Genomic DNA, 21,081 nt, shown 5'->3' with positions numbered 1-21,081 from the left:
TTAATCTTGTGTTTGCATATCACTTTATATATATATATATATATATGGTAATACACCATAAAATCATAGTTATTGTTGCTTTATTTATGCTCTTACCATCTTAGATTAGATTATTTTTGTTGAACACAACAATTACCTTTTAACTCTTTGCATCAACGATAAGAAAATACTATATGATCCATTTATTTGTAGTATAGTTTACTGATTATTATACTGTGGATTTTAGAGGGTAAATTAGAATCAATAAAAAGAAAAGGGATAAGTTTGTAAAGGATCAACAATTGGAGGTTATATTTGAGATTAGTTTCTCCGATTCCTCTCTCTGTGAAGAGAAGAAAAATTACACGAACTTCCATTAGAAATCACCGACTCGCAGAACAGAAGAACCTTTCTCTCTTTCTCTCATTAAATCTTATTCACGAAACCTCGTGAATTGAATCTCGCACTTCCAAAATCGATTGATCGATCCATCAAACCCTAGAGATGGTGAGGAAAAAGGTACCGGAATGGTTGAATAGCACCATGTGGTCTACTCCTCCTCCTCCGCCGTCTTCTTACGACGACGGTCTCCACCGCCATTCTCCCGTCACTAAAATGAAGGAAGAGGCACAATCAATTTCCGTTGCTCCCAGGCTTAACTCTGCTCCTCCGCCTTCTTCCGCCGCTTCTTCGGTTCCATCGCCGTCGCCTAGACCGAGGAACGGTAGCAGTATTCCTAGCGGTAGTGGCGAAAATAGAAACGCCGGTGGTTCTTCCTCCGAGGACTTTTCCCGCCAGGCTCATCTCTCAGCAGAGGTCAATGCAACCTTCCTTTTTTTTGGTTTTATCAAAAGCAAAGTTTCAGATTCTTCCCACCAGCGTGTTGTGGTCTAATTGCTCAGCTTTTTCTTCTACTTGGTTGGTTTTGTTACAGTTATCAAAGAAGGTGATCAATATGAAGGAATTGAGGAGTCTAGCTTTACAAAGTTTGCCGGATTCTCCTGGGGTCCGTTCTACTGTCTGGAAGGTAGGCGTTACAAGCATCATGATTTTGGTTTGTGTTAATGCGACAATGCATAGTGATAGAATAGAAGAACTGAGACTGAGAGTCTGATATGATCGAAAACCTTATGCAGCTATTGAAATGTGATTCTCTTTGCAGCTTCTGCTTGGTTACTTGCCACCTGAACGTTCACTCTGGTCAACTGAGTTGAAACAAAAGAGATCCCAATACAAGCACTATAAGGATGAGCTTCTTACGAGTCCTGTAAATGATCCTTCTCTTTTCTTACGAGTCAGCTTTGCATGCTATGTCTCTCTAAGTTGATTTCAAGTATTTGGTACTATCTTTTTCTTGAAATGTGTTTTTTGGTACCACTAACTGATTCTGTGGTAGTTAGTCAGAAATCACATGGAGAATGGTGAGGTCAAAGGGGTTTGACAATTATGATCTGAAGAGTGAAAGCCGATGCATGCTTGCGCGATCCAGAATAACTGACGAGGACCATCCTCTAAGCCTAGGGAAGGCGAGCATTTGGAATACATACTTTCAGGTACTATATAGCTTGCAACCTGGGCAGGTTTTTTCTTGTTAAAAATCTTTTAGAAAGACCTCTGTTGCGTTACTTAAGGACAGGACTAAAAGTTATGGTATTCAATTTTTCCATCAGTTCGAACGCAAACTCTTTTATTAATGTAGGATACGGAAACCATAGAACAAATAGACAGGGATGTCAAACGTACACATCCAGACATACCTTTCTTCTCCGGTGAATCATCATTTGCGCGTTCTAATCAGGTAACCGTTTTGTGTTCTCATTAGCAAATTTTCACCTATTGTTGATTACTCAAGCTCAGTGACGTTTCCATTTACATGTCTAGGAATCTATGAAGAATATATTGCTTGTATTTGCGAAGTTAAATCAAGGCATCAGATATGTTCAAGGGATGAACGAAATTTTAGCACCTATCTTTTATGTATTTCGTAACGACCCTGATGAAGATAGTTCAGTAAGTAGACTCTTTTTGTTTCTGCGATACCCTTTAAACTGCTGTCACATGATAGGGTATACAATTTCACAAAGCAACCGTGCCAGTGTAGACCCTCGATATTTTCAAGATTTGAGTTCTTAAGTAAATCAATATCAAGATCTTTTTACTAACATATATGGTATGAGTTAGAAATAAAAATGTTTTCTTTTAGTATGAATTTGACCTCTTTGCCTACTTTTCTTAGAAGATTGGTGCGTGTATAATCTTTATTCTGCAAATCTTGGTTGTGCTCTTGTGTCATGAGCTTCAGTCGAGTTTATATTAACTCTGTATAAAATGTGCAGTCCCATGCTGAAGCAGATGCATTCTTCTGCTTTGTTGAACTGTTGAGTGGATTTCGAGACTTCTACTGTCAACAACTCGACAATAGCGTGGTAGGAATTCGATCTGCAATAACAAGCCTCTCGCAACTTGTTAAGAAGCATGATGAGGAACTTTGGCGTCATCTAGAGATCACCACGAAAGTAAGACATCGATTCTGTGCGGAAGATAAATTCCAATGATCCCCTTAGCTTGTTTAGTATTAATGTTCTCTCATCTAGATCATAATAACATTAGATTGGAGCCTCTGAGATTGACATTGTATAGACTCTATGGATGACAGGTAAACCCACAGTTCTATGCATTTAGGTGGATCACTCTCCTCCTGACACAAGAGTTTAGTTTCTTCGATTGTCTTCACATATGGGATGCACTCTTAAGCGACCCCGAAGGCCCTCTGGTAAGATTGACTTATACTTGAAATCAAATAAATAGATACAGAAGACTCACTCATTCCTCAATGTTTGCGGGAATGATAGAACTCCGTTGATCTTATTGTTGCAGGAGAGCTTACTGGGGATATGTTGTGCGATGTTGGTTTTGGTGAGGAGGAGGCTAATCGCTGGGGATTTCACATCAAATATGAAGTTACTTCAACATTATCCAACTACAAACATCAGCCATCTCTTGTATGTAGCCAATAAACTTCGTTCCAAAATGTTATTATAAGTCCTTTTTTTTCTAACTTCTGATCAAGTCAACTTTTAGTTGCCCATTACAATTATACAAAGCGTTTTTGTTTTGTTTTAGGGTACTTTCACTTTACTCTTTTAATCGAAATATGTTTGTTTGTAATTTGTCCAACGGAAAGAAGCATGATAAAGATACAAGCGTTGATTAAGTATGAAAAGTTGTTCAAAAAAAAAAAAATTGAAGTAAGAAAAATGACGTATATTGAGAATATGGCGTATATTGAGAATTTATGATTATTATTATTATTATTGGTGGGTTGTATAATTGTATTAATGTCATCAATGTGTTACATATTACATGTTGGTTACTTTATATATACTACTTTTGTATCATTTTTATATATTACCTAAATTTAATCATTATCGCAAAGTTTATTTAATAATTTGGTTATATATTATTCTGATTCAGCTCGGAGTAAAATTAAATGGATATTATTAGTTAGAGCTCTTATTAGTTATTGCCTCATAAAGAGTTTTAGCTCACTCTATATTTGGTCCAAATGTATTTGATTGATTGTTTAAAATAGCATTTTTTCCCTAAATCAAAAATATGTTTTTATGTTGTGGGATGTTGGTACTAGGCTAGTTGGTACTGGTGAGGGGGAGGCTAATTGCTACAGATTTCACATTGAATATGAATTTACTTTATTTCATATTGAATATTTATTAGTTCTCTCGAAATATGTTTGTGAGTATTATTATTTTTGTTTATTTTATGTTGATCAGACATGCCTTTGTGTATCTAAACACTCGCAAAAATGGAAAGAAATGATTGTGGTCAGGCGCCTTCCCTTACAAGGTCGCAAGACATGTTTATTAGAAATAAAAAATAAATTAACAAAATATTTAGTTCATCAAATTCTTAATATCAAAGTATAATTTCACGAACTTTTCTAAAGTATGTCCTTTTAAAAACTAATCCCTACAAATTGGGAGATTCAATTATTGTGGTTTTGTTTATGTGATCAAGAGAAAAAGAACTGTTTTTCATCTGAGATCTTTTTCTTCCTTTAATCTCTTGTCATTTTTAATTGAATCTCCCAACTTCTTGGCAAGAGATTTATTTTACCTAATTTCAAATCTCTCCCTATAATATCCTCTAATTCTAAATTGAGTTTTGTTCATATTTTCATCATATCATAGGACTTTGCATTAGTATAACAATTTCAAATATCTTGAACTAACATTAAAATAAATAGTTGATCACCAAAAAGGTATAACAAACTTGACATATTCAAAAGATTTTGTATTGTAATCATATACAAAATTTTATGTTTTATGTACATATTTTTTTTATAACAAACTTAAAAATTGTTTTTTTTTTTTTGTTTTGTTTTAGATCATATCAAATTAGGGTTTTGTAGACATGACCTAGCTTGCTAGAAAAGGAACCCTGAATGTGAAGTAACATGTTAGAAACCAGCTTCCTATACAATTTTCTCATTCCCTCCTAACGACTCATCATCAAAGCCCGAATCTTTATCTGATTTCAAATCAATACCAGTTAGCACTCTCAACAACCGAGACCAAGAAGAGATCCGCAATTGCAACCAAGTTTCAGAATTGGTCAAGTTAATTTCAAGCTGCGCCCCCTTTTAATTGTTGGTAAAATAAAAATCGGTAATTTTAATGATCAAGTCCGACCCACTCGCAACCTACGAGCGATGAAGTCCACGTAGCATTTTCATCGGATATGAATGCTGTTAGAATTCCACTTAGCATATTTAGCATATTCTCATCCATTAGTTGAATCATGCATGCATGAGTTCATTAAATATAAATAATAAATCTGCTGAAAGTACAGAATTGTCTTATCTAGTTAAGTAACAGAAATGCCAAGTGGTACAGAAGATATTATTTAGGAAATTATTTTACATTTTATATTTCAAGATTAAGGAAATTATTTAGGATTTATATTTTGTTATTTACTTTTCTCATAAGTTTACTTTTACGTGTTTTATTATATAAGTAAGGATGAGAACTCCTTTTGTGAAAAGCAAGCGCTAGAACGAGAGAATTTGGAAGGTTTTTAGATCGGGCTAAGAGAGAGAGAGAGAGAGAGAGAGAGAGAGAGAGAGAGAGAGAGAGAGAGAGAGAGAGAGAGAGAGAGAGAGAGAGAGAAGGAAAGAAAAGAAGACAAGAGAGTGGTTCCATGTGTGTTCTCGTGTGTAAGGTAAAAGCTGAGTTTTAATATGAACAAGGGCTTGAAGAAAGATTGAGCCTTTTCTATCATAATGGTGTTTATATGTGAATCTATCCTTCTGTAGAATCTGGTTAATATATGTTTTCATGATTTGTAAATCTGAGTTGCTCTTCTTGAGAAGAATTAGTGGACTTATGAGAGTAATGAATGATCGATCTATAGTATATTTTATGATATTGGAATAGTAAGTAATTATGCTTTTATCTTCTTTCTCGTATCTAATTAATATTTCTTTGATTGATTAGATGCAACCTTTTCAGGAGATTACAGTGGGCTATTCAGTATCTATGAATTTGCCATCGTTCAGAAGAAGAAAAATCATCCGAGAATCTTCTTCATGGTGAATATTTGCTACTAGAGATATGTGCATGATTTAATTAGTTTGAGATGTGTATGCTTCAGTAAGGGTTTATATATATTTATTTATTTTCAGGATCACAAACTAATAAGACAATGATTTCATTTTATTTTTATTTGCAGGGCTCTCTTCTTGTGTTTACTAACACTCACTCTTTGCGTTCCGGTGGGTGCCTCGACAACGACTACAACCATCAACGTAAATAATTAAACCGCACGTTCACAACACAAATTTTATGTTTATATATTATTAGCATATAATTAACCTTTTTTTTTGGTAAAACCTAACAGAGTCCTGACGGGGATATCATAGAGTGCATAGAAATATTAGCTCAGCCGTCGTTCACGCATCCTCTCCTCAATGATCACAAGCTCCAGGTCTTTGTTTATTTATTATATTTTTTACTCATTTACACATATCAGTTTTATTTAAGTAAGTTCTTACAATGTTTTCCCTTTTTTTTTTAAAAAAAAATGAAATAGAATACAGGAAATACCAAGAAATCTTCCTAACACAGCCAAAAATGAAGATGGAGTTAGCAGCTGGCAGATATGGAACGGTCGTAATGGATCGGAATGTCCCGAGGGGACGATTCCGATTAGGAGAGGACTCGGGATAATTCCGAATAGGAAGAAAGGATTAGTTTCTGAGGAGAACGGGGCTACTAATTCTAGTGCTGCATCTAAATTCACCCGCAGAGGACGACATGGGGTAAATATATTTCCGTTTTTCTGTAATATGAACTGCTCCAAAATTTCATCATTTTTTTTTTGTGAATATGCTAATTGTTATTTCTATATTAACTGTATATCGGATTTGTATGCACAGCATGCTGTCGTATCTTCTTCGTCAAGCGAACAAAGTGATGCATTTAAATTCACCCGCGGACATGAGGTAAATATAAAGACTTTTTCCGTTTTTCTATAATATGAATTGCTCCAAAATTTTCATCAGTAACTTTTTTAAACTGAATTGTATGCACAGTATGCTATCGTATATTCGACGAGTACACAAAATATCTATGGAACAAAAGTCACAATGAGTGTTGGGCACCCCAAAGTTGCTCAATTCGACGAGTTCAGCTTAGGCCAACTTTGGCTCACCTCGGGTTCATATGAAAGAGGTGATATGAACAGCATCGAAGCTGGATGGCAGGTTAGAAGATTATTTGTTATATAAGTTTTATATTAATTTTATAACTTATGTATGCAATATGACTAACAATATAATTGTTTTTTTAATTATTTTCTATATAGGTGTCTCCCTCAGGATTTTCGGATGAACAGTCTAGACTCTTTATTTACTGGACAGTAAGTGTTTGCTATGTTTTTTTTTTTTGTTCACTTCAATTTTATGACAATATGTTTTCTATAAAACTAATAATACTTTTTTCCTCTCGATTGGCTGTTGACAAAAAAAAAAAAAAAAAAAAAAAAAAAAAAACCCCTTGTAGAATGATGCATACACTTCTGTGGGATGCCCGAATCTTCAATGTCCTGGTTTTATACAAACCAGTGGCAATGTCCTTCTTGGAGGCGCTATCTACCCCCACATCGAAGCCATTACAATCCAGATTTGGAAGGTTAGACGGTTAATATTTTTATTTTTATTTTGTTATAAAACTAATTTTTAATATATATATATATATAATGTAGGATCCAAACCTTGGACACTGGTGGTTGTCTGTCGGTCCGAACAGTGACACACTTATTCCAGTTGGTTATTGGCCCATGGAGATCTTTACTATACTCACTGACCACGCAGAATCGACAGAATGGGGCGGTGAAATAATAAATGATTACGAATTAAAAGAGAATTCCGTCTCCGGTCGACACACGACAACCCAAATGGGATCTGGGTATCTTCCGAACAGCGCCAAAGCTGCATATATGCGTGATCTGGAAATTATAGTTAACAAGGACGATTTACGCCCGACCTACGATCTCGAAGTAAGAGAAACAAACCCCAGCTACTACAAAGTCAATAAGACAGACAATACGAGTTTTACTTATGGGGGACCTTATGGGGGACCTGAACATGCGGGAACGATTCACGTCGGAGTTAATTTAGTTTTTCTTTATTTTTGTTTCAGTCTTTTTTTGCTCTTTTAGTCTCGTTTTTTTTTTCTTTTATTATTTTGATGTTGCCTATTGAACCGGGTGTGTCATACACCTAACTTATTTTTATTTTAGTTTTGGTGAAATTATATCTTTTTAACATAGATTAGATTTATTTCACGATGATGAATGTATTGTTTTAGTAAAATATCAAGATACTTCATTATAGGATATTTAAACACTAGAAGACTACATGATTTCAACAAGTGTAAGAAGAGACTGGTTTAGCCGGTTTTGCTGATGAGCTTGAGAGGATAAAATGCTAGAGGGACAAGAAGATTGTGACGCTACCGAACAACAGCAAGCAGAAGAGATAGCGATTCATCATCTGGCGCAGATCTACGACAGCAACATGCAAAGTCATGATGCCGAATCAACAAGTGCAAGAAAAGACTGGTTTAGCCGGTCTTGCTACTGAGCTTAATATGCATGCATGATGCAGATGCTAGAGGAAGAAAAAGATCGGAGATCATGCATGACTTTTCGTCATCAAACATCATCATGTTTTCCCAAGACTCAAATTAACCGGGGTTATGCATTCCTCCTTTTCGAAATATCATTTTAATAGTAAAATTATTATATTCTTGTTATAACAACATACACATGTAGATTTGCATTTGGGCAGTAAAATATCTATACCACAAAACACTAGACTACATGCATGTTTTAAGGTTTTAGCAAACTTTTCCAAATGATGAATTAGAATTTCTTTCCGAAAAATCAATCTATTCTATAAATTAAAACTGTGTGTTAATCGTAATTGAATTCATTTAAGAATATAAGAACAGTGAAATTAAGTAATAAAATACAGTTATTTGAACCACTTTAATTTTTAGATATGAAATTTGGACCTCCCATTGATTTTTCTTAATTAAATATAATTACATTAATTACAAACATAATAATAATAATAATAATAATACTATACAGCCATTAATATTAATTGTGGACTTTATATGTGATATACCAAATAAAATAATAACTTGATAATGAATTTTTGAGCCTTTATTAGGACATTTAAATTTACTCTGCTGTTGCCTGTTGTCTCTTATGCTGGACTTTCAATTTCTTACCGCTTAATTGGCGACCGTTCATTGTGGTGATAGCGTTCTGAGCAGCCTCTTGTGAGTTTGATGACCAAAATTTTTTAAAGAAACAAATAAAAAGAAGCTAATACACGAGAACAAGTCGGACGGAACCGATGCAATAAGTACTAGCCTCCAAGTTTACAAATGGGAACTGTTTCTTTGTTTACTCAACAGAAAAAAAATTTACCCACTAATCCAAAAACAAAATCATGGAGAGGAGTATTCAAAGGCTTGTGGAGGTTGTGGCTCGTCATCTACGGCCATAGCCGAGGTGGTTGTTGCTTGTTCGCCTTGTCCTGTAGCTGCCGCACCGTCAGCAGGAGATGCTGTTGAAGTTGGTGCATCAGTCAAAGACAGAACCTCAGGCTCATGAGGACGCAAGTCTCTTAGAAGGACAAACCCTGATGGAGCTAACTTCACCGGTACATATCTAGTTTCCTCCATCAATTTTATGTATTTCTCCTGTGAAGGGACTACACGGGCAGGGTTCACTAGAATCTCAAACGTCGCTTCTGGCTCAACCTTCTTCTCCACTGTTGTAGCTGTGCTATCAACCTGGCAGTAACATACAGAAGATATAGTTAATGGTCCAAATATGATCAAAACACGAGACTGACAGATTCATCATGACCATGAGATTCATCATAGGAGCAGCATTGGACAAAGTAGAAAATGTTAGAGAAATTAATTTCAATTCAATCAGATAGGATCATCATGATCATGAGATTGCATGTGTTCACGAAACTACCATTGGCCATAACAGAAACTTACTAATCTTGAATTGACCTTTTAGACGAAGATGTTTTGCCCCAAAAAATATATATATATACACGATGTTGGGAATAAGATTTGCACTTTACCTGCATAGAGTCTGCTTCCTTCTCATCTGACGCTGCTTTTGCTTTTCCTGCATCGTTGCCAGACCTTTCGGCATTAGCTTTCTGCTCTGCTTCTTTCTTAGCCCTAGCTTTCGCTTTGACTGAGGTTGAGAGCACAGCAGTTGGTAATTTGGCGGCGGTGTTGGCTGTAGCAACCGTGGTTGGTTTTGGATACTCGAACAAAGATGGTTTTGCGTGCGACATGAATTCAAACTTTGGGACTTTGAGATCGTAGTTCAAACCGATGAACGCGGTTGGTGAGAACGCCAAGCTTATGAAGTAAATCAATGGGTACCAATACCAAAACTGGCTAAAGACAGCGAGGCCAATGACCGCAGTGACTTTGTCATGTTTTGTCTTAGAGAGCAGTCTTATCGTCACATTCCTTCCACCAGCATCAAGAATACCTGAAGCCAAAATTGCTCCCATCTTGCTCATTGTATCTTCATGCTTGTCAAGTATTATCTTCTCAAGTTGACGCCTGCAAAAACACAAGACGAATTTTAGTCTTCAGAAGGGAACTATTTCCTACCTCCTTTGATGAAGAGATCAGAACTTTACTAACCTAAATGCTCCAACACGAGAATCGCTTGCTTCACTAATTTGGACCATCACCATCGCCATGGCAATCAGAGCACCTTGACGAACGAAGTCCACCACATCTGATGTAAGTGGCTCCAATAAGGATATTGCCTCACTCAGGCCAGTGCCTGCACAAGAGATGCCAACTGCAAGAGCTGCGCCATAGCGGACATGCGGATTGTACGACTCAGAAAGAAGGGATACAATACGGGGAGTCTACAGTTTAAATATTGTGTAACCAGTTAATAAGTGTAAGCGAGCACAAGAGCCTTAAAACACTAAAGAAATGGACTTAAGCGTCAAAAATTTATTGAGCTAAAAGGAATATGGAGTACCTGCTCTGGATCAGAGTATAAGACAAATCCAAGTGCAAGAACAGCAGTCCTCCTGACATCGTCACTGACATCAGACACGGCAAAGTGAAGGAGTTGGCGGATGGCTTTGTTGTTAGCGGTTCCACTGTAAGCCAATGCGAGTGCATACATTCCACCGTAACGGATGATAGGATCTTGATCTCTAGTCATCTGCTCAATCAATGTATCTGCTCCCTCTTCTCTACCATATACTGTGAGAGCTATTCCTAGAGCCAATCCCCTGAACATAATATCAGATGTTTGTTATTTGAAGACTGAAAGAAATTATCATGCACCCACACACAACAAAAAAACCTCTTCCAGATTTGAAATTACCTTATTATCTTCTCATGCTGAGTCTCGTGAGCATAAGCGAGCATCTCACTTGCCTTATCAGTTGCAGTTCCAACCAACAACAGACCCATGCTAATGCCGGCAGCTTCACCAGCAACAGCACTGTCAGTGTAAAGCACGCTTTTGATATCATCGTATATGTCTTCATCAGCTGTCCCAAGGGCAGCCAAACCAAGACCTAAACAAGCTCCATGTTGAATAACCTGCAATCATATTTCTTTTTGATGAAAATCAAATCTACACAAAAGACTAACTTTTTGGTGATAGAATGAAAGACTATCCAGAAGAAAAATATAGCCAAGTACCTCAAGACTAGTGCTGCGTAGGCTATCACGAAGAAATTGCTTGATTCCCTCACCATGGTTGGCATGAATAAGGCCAAGAGCATATAAAGCACCCCCTTCGGAATAAGGACTCCCACCACCACCTGCTCCTCTCTGAGGCAAGTATGGAGCCATCAGTGACCTGCCTTGTTGTAAGTGACCACTATGAATAACACCTAATCCTGCTGTAGCACTAAACTTCGCCCAATTGGTGGCCCTGCTTAGCCAATCCTGCCAATTCAAAAAGAAGAATAAATTCTATGTCATATCTTTATCGTTGAAAAAGTGCAAAAAAATGATAGTGAAAGTAAAGTTTACCAAATTCTCCCTGAGGAAAGTGTCAACTGTCGTTCCAGCATGCATTATAGCATTCGCATATATTGTAGCACTGTGACATACACTGTTCCGCATCTCAACGGACTGTTTTATTGTCTTCAGGATTAGCAAGTCCGATCTACAGACAAACAATGGTTATTGCTGAAGCATGTTACTATCTGGAAGAAACGACTTAAGAACAAAATATCCTTTCAAGAAATGTAAAGGGAAATTAACTGCCTCACTTGTTATGGCTGTAAAGAAACTGGAGGGTCAGCTGTATTGATGTCTCTCCAGATAAAATTCCCTTAACCTTTGTTAACCTCTCAGCATACACAGCGTCAGCAGGAATCGTTTCATGCACAATTGTCTGAGATGGAGTGTCATCCGCCATCTGTACATCCCCTGCATTGTTCTCATTTTGAGCAGTAGAGGTCTCAACGGCTTGAACTGCTTCTACAGGACGGGTCTTGGGAGCTGGAAGGCGGTCTCTCACACTCATGAGAAATGCCTGGTGCTCATTCTCTACGAGATCGAAAGCGATTTGCAAAGCCAATAAAGCATCATCCTTACTCTCTGAGCGTAGAAGCTTCTCCAATATGCTCGCAACACCTTGTGGTTCATCCAAAAACATAAGGCATTGACAAATGCTCAAATAATCAGGAGAAGCCAGCTTCTGGTAGACATTAACGAGTAACCGAAGAACCTACACGAATTAAACAACGTAAGGATGGTATCATTTGCAAATTAACAGTAAATCCAAATTACCTACAAAAGTGTTTTGATTTACGACATAAAGAATGCAATGAATTACAAGGTGTAATTTACAACTGTGGTTGAGAAGATACAATATAAGGTCCGCATGACCGTTATATTTGCAAAGAAAGATAAACGAAGATGTATCCTAGTCAACTCATAGTATCATAAACATATTACTCTTGTTAAATTCCAGTTCTGTGGGGAGTACACTCACCTCATGTCTATATTCTCTGTGGTTAACAAAAGAGTGGGAAACATTAATGCAGTAAGATAATGTTCCCTGCACATTTTCACTCTTTACAATCGATTCTTCCAACTTATCCAATCTCCGACATTCTATAGCAATGCCCATGGCTTGTTGATACTTTCCGTCAGTGATACATCTGCAAAACAGAAAATCATGTGAGTAAAATTAAATAACAAAGAAGAGAGTCAAAAAGTAATTAAATTAGGCATCCCATACTTGTCTAGCATTCGTTCAACAATGGCCTCCAGTCTCGGGTCAATTTCCACAGCCTCACTTGACTCGACTGCCTTGGATCTGAGAATAGCATACTCATCTATTGCTTTAGCTGAAAGCGAAAACAGAAGCTTAGTGGTGAATTTATCGGAGAAAAATCTTATAAAAAGAAAGACTAATGTGCGAAGCTTATTAGTTACAAATGATAGCTGATAGAAAGATATATGTGCAAGTCTTATTAGTTAGAAAAAGATGTGGTCTAAAACACTAAACTATTTGCTTAATACATATTGCATTTAACTTGACTTTATGTATATTATGGTCAAGAATATCCAAGCTACTGTTTACTGTCATCATAGGTCTAGGAAGGAGATGAAAAGAGAGGAGAGCAACAAGCTTCAATATCCTTACCAAGTAGAGTATGAACATAATCAGAATCCTCGGAAACATCAAATAAGGATCCAGCTCCAAGGGCATAGGACAATGAATCGTTAAGTTCACCCAAGTAATAGAAAACCTGAGATAAGAAAAAGATAACAATCATCATTAGGAAACAAGAGAAGGTCAAAGCTCTAAAACTTATACCACTATCTACCAGCTTTTACGAGAAACAACCATATAATGCATTCGTGTAACTTTCACAAGTTCCTCTACTAACAGATGTGGCCAGTATATATATATACACAACAAGTAATCGTGTTAAGTTAAATAAAAAGCTAAACTGTACCTTGGAGACCAACAATGCAGCAAGCTGTCGTTGATGCTGATCAAACTCTTCATCTTCGTATAAGCTCTCTCTACCCAAAAAAAAAAAAGAAAAAAAAGGAGTCTCAGAATCAAGATATTAAGCAGCACATAACAGTGTATGATCTCGAGCTAGAAGAATGAGAAAAGTACAGTAGATCCACAACTTTCAAAGGGAACAAAATAAGTACATCGTGTCAGTAACGGAGCCGTACTTAAGTCAGATAACACAATGGGTCCATTGGCATTAAGAATCTACATAATGATGAACTAAAGCAATCCGATAAAGTTATTGCAAATTGTGACATTACAACGCTTTCCTTTTCCCAATCAAAAACTTCACCTCGACACAAAACTGTCCATGACTGACCAAAAAAAACTTAGAATTTCAAGAATCCTAAGTCCTAAAATAAGAAAAAGCAACCCTAAACCCCACCAATAGCTTTACCGCAAAAATTCCCAGCAAGCAAACAGATCGAGTGAAGTTAAACAAGTAAAACCCTAAAACAATAAGAAAAGAAAAAGAAAAAAAAAAGCTAAGGAAGAGAGAATTACATGATGGGAACACTGGTGGAGATCTCGGGCCAAAATTGGTCAACCAATCTGTTGAGATAAGAGAGAGCGTGAAGTTTCAAGGAAGGATGGGGTTCATTGAGCATTGCAAGTAACCCACCGGCCGAACTAACCATAACGGCGGCCATTATCCTAATCGGAATTCAAGAAAGAAAAAAAAAAACCCTAACGGTGTGGAGAAGGAGGAACAAGAACCGAGCTTTAACCTCGATCGAGGGAAGGGACGTCTCGAACTAATTTATCGAGACAGAGAGAGAGACTTCACTTTTCAGAATAAGCCGTCTAAATAAATTAATAAATATAACATCGAAACTTATCGAATATTAAGGATACTTACCCAACAAGTCAAGTTATTTAATCAATGCCCCTAAGTTCTATTAAGATTATACTTTCACCCCGGGAAAAAGGTAAATTTAAACCCGTACTATTTCGAAAGTGTAAATTCTTATCCAAACAACATATATGTGTGTTTTTCAACCTAAATCCTTACATAATTCAAATTTACTACCTAGACTTCGAATCATTACCCATATTCATTCATTGACTCATACAATGTTAGTCAACCGTTAAATGTTTTGATCAATTTGTCACTTAAGTGATGATGTGTCAAGGTCGTTGAGCTCGGAACCTTAAAACGACGTTGTTTGCAGTGAAAGGTTAAAACAACGTGTTTTGAATATGGGAAAAGATCTTAATTGCAAACGACGTCGTTCACAATTAAAAGTTAAAATGACGTGTTTTGAATTAGGGGAAAGATCTTAATTGAAAACAACGTCGTTTTAAGGTTTCGAGCCCAATAACCTTGACATATCATCGCTTACGTGTCAAATTGATCAAAACATTTAACGGTTGACTAACGCTGTTTGAGTCAATGTACGAATATGGATAACAATTCAAAGTCTAGATAGTAAATTTGAATTATGTAAGAGTTTAAGTAGAAAAATACACCAATCTGTTATCTGGGTAGGAATTTACACTTCAAATAGTACCACTTGAAATTTACCCTTGACTCACTTTCACCCCTAACATATATAATGAGCGCCACATTACTGTACTGTATATAATAAGGTTTATTTAATGGACCTATTAAACGGCCATAATATAATGGCCCCTTTTAGTTGCGCAATGTAAATATAAATAAATATAGAGTTTTGTAATATGGTTTCTTGTCCAATTCCAAACTCTTGTTGTTGGTGTTACATTTGGTCTGATAGATGATGATCAATCAATTTCCCTCAGCTTAGGTTAGTGATCGATGAGCTAAATTTTAGCGAATAATCAAATATGTGTGCGATGTTGTTTGGCTAAAGAGTGCTAAAATCGGATCTTGAATTGGTGTTAGATCATTTACGTTTGGAATGGTTTTAGATGTTCTGTAATCTAGCAAATGAAGAAATCCCTAAAACCGACTGATCAACTTCACGGATCTTAAGTATGTATCTCTCTTGTCATGGTAATCCCCATCATTTGCTCATGTTTATTATATAATGAGAGAGGAAAGCATACATTATTTCGTTAATAAATTACTCCATGGATGGTGTATATAAGAACTTAATTCTTGCTCCGAGAAAGAGAGATTGAGGAGAGAAAAAAAAAAAAAAACTTTATTTGTTTGTTTTGGAAGTAAGCATATGTGAGAGGGTTTGTGGTTTGCATTATTGATTGATGAGACGCCTAAAAAAAAGCTAAGCTCACAAAAGTAAATGAAATCACATTTTGGGGTTTCAATATTCCGTAAAATTAACATGGCCTGTCATCCAAAATATTAAGCCACCAAATTTGGCCATATCATTTTTTCTCCAGTCGAATATAATTATATTCTACTTGATATTTTCTCTTAGACAATACATATAATTTGTACGAATAAACATGCAAAAAAGAGAGATATACGCACACAATTTCATATTTCGGCTTCTTGTTTTGGCCAAAACATTTTTTTGTTAGTGGCCTTTAAACCTCTACATCCTTAAATCAAAGTTAAATATAATTATGATATGATCAAAATAATTCAGCGAACTGTATGTATAATAATTGTTGTCATAGGTTCCCCAATTCTTCAACTATATTTTGCATCATACTTTTCTCTTTTGTGTTGGATGAGATCAATATGGCAGTTGGGCAGACGATAATTTTTCCCAGTGACCGGTGAATTATATATCATTTAACTCTTACTCAACAATAATTATATCCTAGTTGTTGTACAGGTTGAACCGGGCAGGTTTTGGTTTACTCTATACAGCTGGTTTCTTGCCATATCCCCATGGTGCTGATCACTCTGTTAATTGAAGGATTAGGGTTCATTTCATATATTTCCTCTGTGATTTTGATCGTCATTAGCCACACTGTAAACACGTTGATCTTGAATCTCTTTCGTTTCATTTATCAAGAAAAACAAACAAACTGGAGTTGTCTCTCATAGGAAATAAACCAAGTGATCCGGTTTATTTAAGTCTACGTACAGTTGACGAAAAGTGCTTATGCAGTTATGCTATCACGGTCTCTATCTAAGTCTCTCTCTATATATACTACTCATGCAACAAGCAATGTCATATAAAATACATCCTCTTCCAATAGTTTTTAATAACAAACATTTTAAGTTTCCAATAATCATGGGTCTAATCGCCTGCAGAGCGTTTGTGTTTGTTTTGCTATTTGCTTTGGCCGCAGATTTTACTATGGGAGCATCAGAGTTGGGTGATGACAAGCACTTGTTTCCTCACCCTCACCCTCGTCCTCTCCTCCACAAAGGTGGCATCTACAAGAAGGGCTTCAAAAAAGGCTTGGGCGACTTAGGCGGTGGAGGCGGCTTTGGATCAGGTGGCGGTTGGATTGGAGGCAGCATTGGAGGCTTTGGTGGTGGAATAAGCGGTGGATTTGGTGGCGGTGGAGCCGGTAAAGGAGTTGACGACGGTGGATTCGGCAAAGGAGTTGGCGGCGGAGTCGGTAAAGGAATTGATGGTGGAGCCGGTAAAGGAGCTGACAAGGGAGCTGATGGTGGAGCCATTGGGGGAATCGTCGGAGGAACTGGTAAAGAAATTGGTGGAGGAGCCGGTAATGAGGTTGGGGGAGGAATTGGCGGTGGAGGTCACTGAGGATTTGGCAAACCGTTGTGTGCATTGCCGAGGGGCTATAATAATCCCCATGCATGAGTATTGTCATTTAACTATTTAAGTAAACTAATTCGTTAAAATCTAAACATATGAAATAATAACTGAAATGTCTGTCGTTTCCCTTTAATTGTTTTCCACTTTTCCTCTTATATGATTGTCTCTTATCTTGCTTCTTCGTGTAAATAAAATGGATAAAACGATTTAAAGAAAAAATATTATACTTAGTAAGACTAGTTTTATATAGGAACTTTGAAGCCTTGTGCAATTAAAAAAAGTATACGTTTAACCGAGACCAGAAAAAACTAAAGCGATAATACTAAAACCAACTAACTTTAACAGTTCTTATTAGCTAAGAAATTAAACCTGACAAAATAATCACAGCGATAAAAAGTTACTTCCTCGCGCGAGAACGCTAGTACAAAAACCGTTTCATGAGTTCATCTAAACCGATGGCGAAGAATGACTGGCTTACCAGTTACCAGGAAAATGATTCCAGAGATCCACGGTTTGGAAGGGTAAAATGGTAATTTTTATTACGTTCTCGGGTGAGTTTTGAGAACCTTGTCAAGTAACTGAGGATTTGCAAACCGGACATGCTTTACTCCGTCCTAGCCACGGATCAATACACTGCACAGTTCATAAACAATTGTTGATATTTCGAATTTCTCATATCTAATAAGGAGGGGTTTTTGATTCGAATCAGTAAAAAACTTACATCTTTATGGAATTTGTGCAAACAGGGGAGATGACGTATGGTGTCTCCGATCGTCGGTGTTTCCAGACAAATAACACACGTTTCTTCAAACTTATCAGTCTGCATATTATCACCAACATATGACACCAAAGAGAAAGCTTTTTAGTAAACAAAATTTCGATATGAAAAAACTGTGTTGTACATGTGAACCTTTTAGCTTACCTGAACTGTAGACTCTGGTAAGTCGTTAATGCGTTGAGTAGAAGCGCCGCCATGTCGATGGTTGTTATCATCAAGAGCTAGCAGCATTTCGTAATCATCTCTGCATCAAAAATGGTTAAAACTATCAAGCTTCACTTATTGAAGAATCATAGTAAAATAAGGAGACAAATATACAAGATACCATACTCGTTAAAGTCACGATCCATATGAAGAAGATTCCTACTGCTAATGGTGTGTTCAATAGCATTCTCTAGTCCCTCCAAAAAATCCAACCTCTGCTACATTTAAAAGGGGTAAAGGATTATTAGTTATGATGCTTAATAGAACATCAGCGACATTAGGGATATAAACATGGTTAAAAGAGTACCTCGTCAAAGCTCATATCATTTGGAAAACTGAGATTCATAGCTCCGTCTAGAAAACCAGGTACACGACCTAAACGATGACCTCGACCCCGTGGTGGTGCTCTAACAGGAGCACGAGCCTGTGGAGGATTCAATCGCCTCCTTAAAGAACGTTGTTGTAGTCGTGCTTCCAGGCGACTTCTCCCACCAGGGTTTGCTGCAATCTGTAATTAATATTCATTGGCATTAAAACAGCGGGTAAGATATTCAAAAGGAGCCTAAAGCCAAGTGCACTGTTTGATAATGTTTAGTCCCGCCTCTAAACACAGCAAATCGAAAGTACCAGATTAAAAAACGCCAACACAGAAAAGTTTCGTTGTCCATCACTTACGGTACTAGAGTTTCGGGTATTACGAGTAGAAGAACGACTAGAAGAAGCACGGAGAGAGTTCTCTTCTTGTTCCAACATCCTGGCTAAGTTTAAATCCATCTGTTCCAACGTATCAAGTCGAAATAAGAACCTTAGTTGATAAAAAGGATGGAACATAAAAGAAGACATCCAAAGAAAGGGAACTCGGAGATCTACCTGCTCATGTCTGATCAACCTCTCTTCTTGGTACAACTGTTCTTGCAATTCACGGGCCAAAATCTCATCTGCTTCTATTTGTCTTACATTCAAATCAGATACACCGTTTTCAATATGTGTAGGACCGCCGAAGACCCGTACTTCAGGAGATGAATCTTCAATTTCCAACACTTGAGTGTTGCGTCTTTGATGGTTCTGAATTCGTGGTGGCCTTGAATTAGATGGTTCCCCAGGAGATGTAATAACAGTAACTTCTGGCTCATTTGAAGCCCTTGAACTAGTAAATCCATTCCTCCGCCGTCGTTGTTGTCTTGTTTCTCTTTCAACCACACCGGTTTCATGCACATCAAGTCCGGAAACAAAACTACAAATTCCGCGTGTGTCACTCTCATCCCTCTGATTCCGGCTACGCGTACTAACCCACCCCTCCGACCCATCTCTACTCGCCACCCTATACAAAGAATAAAAACTCTTATAGCACCACATCCTTTTGATATCCATCCATACAAACATCTAATATAAGAAGATAAAGGAAAACTATTACCTGCTACGCGAACTTTCTGGTCTTTTGCCTCTAGACCTTCCGTGAATATCAATTCCAGAAACAATCTCTCTTATGCCAATGGAAGTTGAAGTTTCAGAAGCTAGTTCCTGCTCCACACTAACTGTTTCCTTGGAACTGGTGTCAGCAGCTAGTCTAGCTCTAGCTGCTATTCCATGTGGAGATATGCAGCCATGTCTAACCAATCTCTTAGTGCCTCTGTTCTGTTGTCTGTCACTGGAGAGGTCAATTGTTTCTCTATTAGAAACAGAGCCACAATCTGCTTTTTCTTTGCCCTTATTACTATTCCCAGGAGGCAGCATAAAAGAGTTATGATCACCTCGTAAAGGAGAACAACCATTTATGTCTTTAGATGCAGCATGTCCATTGAGTTGATTTAGATTTAAAACCGGATTCCTCTCTGCACGAGCCCCGCATGGATCAACGGAGATGGATTTCCCTTTATACTTCTCAACCGCTGGTCTCCTAAACAAAGAAGTGCCTCCTGAAGCACGCGAGCGAGTTAGCGTATCAGAAATTTCACGGTTTCCACCAGTTTCGAGGATTGCTCTGGTTCTATCACTAATGTAATTACGGTCCTCTTCTCCTTGATATCTCACTGGTGCTTCTGGAGAAGGTGGTCTTCTCTTAACCTCTCTAGTTCGTACTGGTCTATCTGGAGTATCAGGTATGGTGATTACCATGTCAAAGTCAGTGTTCTCCATCCTGAAACAGTTGAAAACAAAAATAAACAGTTAAGAAATTGAAAGCATTGTAAATTAGCAGTAGACTTTTTCTGATTAATGAGATGTTTTGAGATTATTCAAAACAAAAACCTCAGATTATAACTTAAAGCAAACACAATTTCACCAAACGTTAAGAACACACAAGAGAACTTTTTCAATCGGAATTTGCAGAATTTTTATGGACGTGCCTTCAAATTAATTATTGTCTGAGGGATTAAGCCAACGAAACTACCAGAAAAACGAAGATTCGTGGGAATTTTAGATACACCAGAACGAGAATATCAAAAAATCAAAAAATCTTCGTCTCCAGAAAAAAAAAAATAATCGCAGAGAACAAATCTGAAATACAAAAGGAGATAGGAATATTACCCGATTGAATGTGATTCGAAAGTGAGAACCGAAACCCTAGTTGTTCGATGCGGAGCTAACTGCATCGATGAATCTGCCCTATCTCTCCCCTCTTCCTCAATGGGGGTGCAACGATTGGACCTCAGATTATTCCGGGTCGGGTTAGGGATTACTGGGTCGGGTTCATCGATAATTAATGCTGTAGGCGTACACAATTTAAACTGGGTTTAAGGTCCAATAAGTTGGGCTTTTTTACAAAGAAAGATGCCTCTTTTTTATTTAAATTGGCTAACACAATTAAACTGCGGTCAAATTACTCAAGTCAATTTTGAATAGTAT

The 21,081-nt window shown here is 37.2% G+C and overlaps 4 protein-coding genes across 15 annotated transcripts; 2 read left to right on the top strand and 2 right to left on the bottom strand.

Moving 5' to 3' along the window:
- The first annotated feature begins 210 nt into the window (after nucleotides 1–210).
- LOC104778563 (uncharacterized) lies at nucleotides 211–3,147 on the top strand. Of its 11 annotated transcripts, none has more exons than XR_015594920.1 (9): nucleotides 211–795; nucleotides 914–1,006; nucleotides 1,142–1,246; nucleotides 1,380–1,532; nucleotides 1,650–1,777; nucleotides 1,861–1,989; nucleotides 2,316–2,495; nucleotides 2,636–2,752; nucleotides 2,857–3,147. XR_015594920.1 is itself a non-coding variant. In XM_087507910.1 (9 exons), exons 1-9 carry the CDS (start codon nucleotides 484–486, stop codon nucleotides 3,019–3,021), a joined length of 1,353 nt encoding a protein of 450 aa, XP_087364036.1. In that variant the 5' UTR covers nucleotides 211–483; the 3' UTR covers nucleotides 3,022–3,147. The 11 variants fall into 11 exon arrangements, 9 of the variants coding, with proteins under 9 accessions (XP_087364036.1, XP_087364037.1, XP_087364039.1 ...); XM_087507910.1 differs by having other exon boundaries at nucleotides 1,679–1,777; XM_087507913.1 differs by having other exon boundaries at nucleotides 272–795; nucleotides 1,384–1,532; nucleotides 1,679–1,777.
- A 5,749-nt stretch (nucleotides 3,148–8,896) lies between these two features.
- Nucleotides 8,897–14,719, bottom strand: LOC104762652 (26S proteasome non-ATPase regulatory subunit 1 homolog B). The gene is made up of 13 exons (XM_087507908.1): nucleotides 14,134–14,719; nucleotides 13,562–13,631; nucleotides 13,246–13,351; nucleotides 12,838–12,946; nucleotides 12,589–12,757; nucleotides 11,861–12,321; nucleotides 11,619–11,754; nucleotides 11,283–11,531; nucleotides 10,960–11,180; nucleotides 10,606–10,864; nucleotides 10,254–10,486; nucleotides 9,671–10,169; nucleotides 8,897–9,365 (listed from the first exon to the last, which is right to left on the bottom strand). Exons 1-13 carry the CDS (start codon nucleotides 14,277–14,279, stop codon nucleotides 9,018–9,020), a joined length of 3,006 nt encoding a protein of 1,001 aa, XP_087364034.1. The 5' UTR covers nucleotides 14,280–14,719; the 3' UTR covers nucleotides 8,897–9,017.
- Nucleotides 14,720–16,678: 1,959 nt separating this feature from the next.
- On the top strand, nucleotides 16,679–17,474 carry LOC104762621 (uncharacterized). The gene has a single exon (XM_010485951.3). It carries the CDS (start codon nucleotides 16,683–16,685, stop codon nucleotides 17,241–17,243), a length of 561 nt encoding a protein of 186 aa, XP_010484253.2. The 5' UTR covers nucleotides 16,679–16,682; the 3' UTR covers nucleotides 17,244–17,474.
- Nucleotides 17,475–17,495: 21 nt separating this feature from the next.
- On the bottom strand, nucleotides 17,496–21,013 carry LOC104762630 (uncharacterized). 2 transcript variants are annotated; one of them, XM_010485940.2, is made up of 9 exons: nucleotides 20,764–21,013; nucleotides 19,652–20,374; nucleotides 19,108–19,558; nucleotides 18,913–19,011; nucleotides 18,545–18,745; nucleotides 18,364–18,452; nucleotides 18,178–18,277; nucleotides 17,977–18,075; nucleotides 17,496–17,888 (listed from the first exon to the last, which is right to left on the bottom strand). In XM_010485940.2, exons 1-9 carry the CDS (start codon nucleotides 20,826–20,828, stop codon nucleotides 17,826–17,828), a joined length of 1,890 nt encoding a protein of 629 aa, XP_010484242.2. In that variant the 5' UTR covers nucleotides 20,829–21,013; the 3' UTR covers nucleotides 17,496–17,825. The 2 variants fall into 2 exon arrangements, with proteins under 2 accessions (XP_010484242.2, XP_010484234.2); XM_010485932.2 differs by having other exon boundaries at nucleotides 18,364–18,455; nucleotides 20,764–20,924.
- Between the last annotated feature and the right edge of the window lie 68 nt (nucleotides 21,014–21,081).

This window comes from Camelina sativa, chromosome 3 (assembly GCF_030686135.1).
Source record: "Camelina sativa cultivar CO46 ecotype springtype chromosome 3, ASM3068613v1".
NCBI lineage: Eukaryota > Viridiplantae > Streptophyta > Magnoliopsida > Brassicales > Brassicaceae > Camelina > Camelina sativa.
Note: the sequence above shows the minus strand (reverse complement) of the source record. Positions and strands in the feature narration are given on the sequence as shown.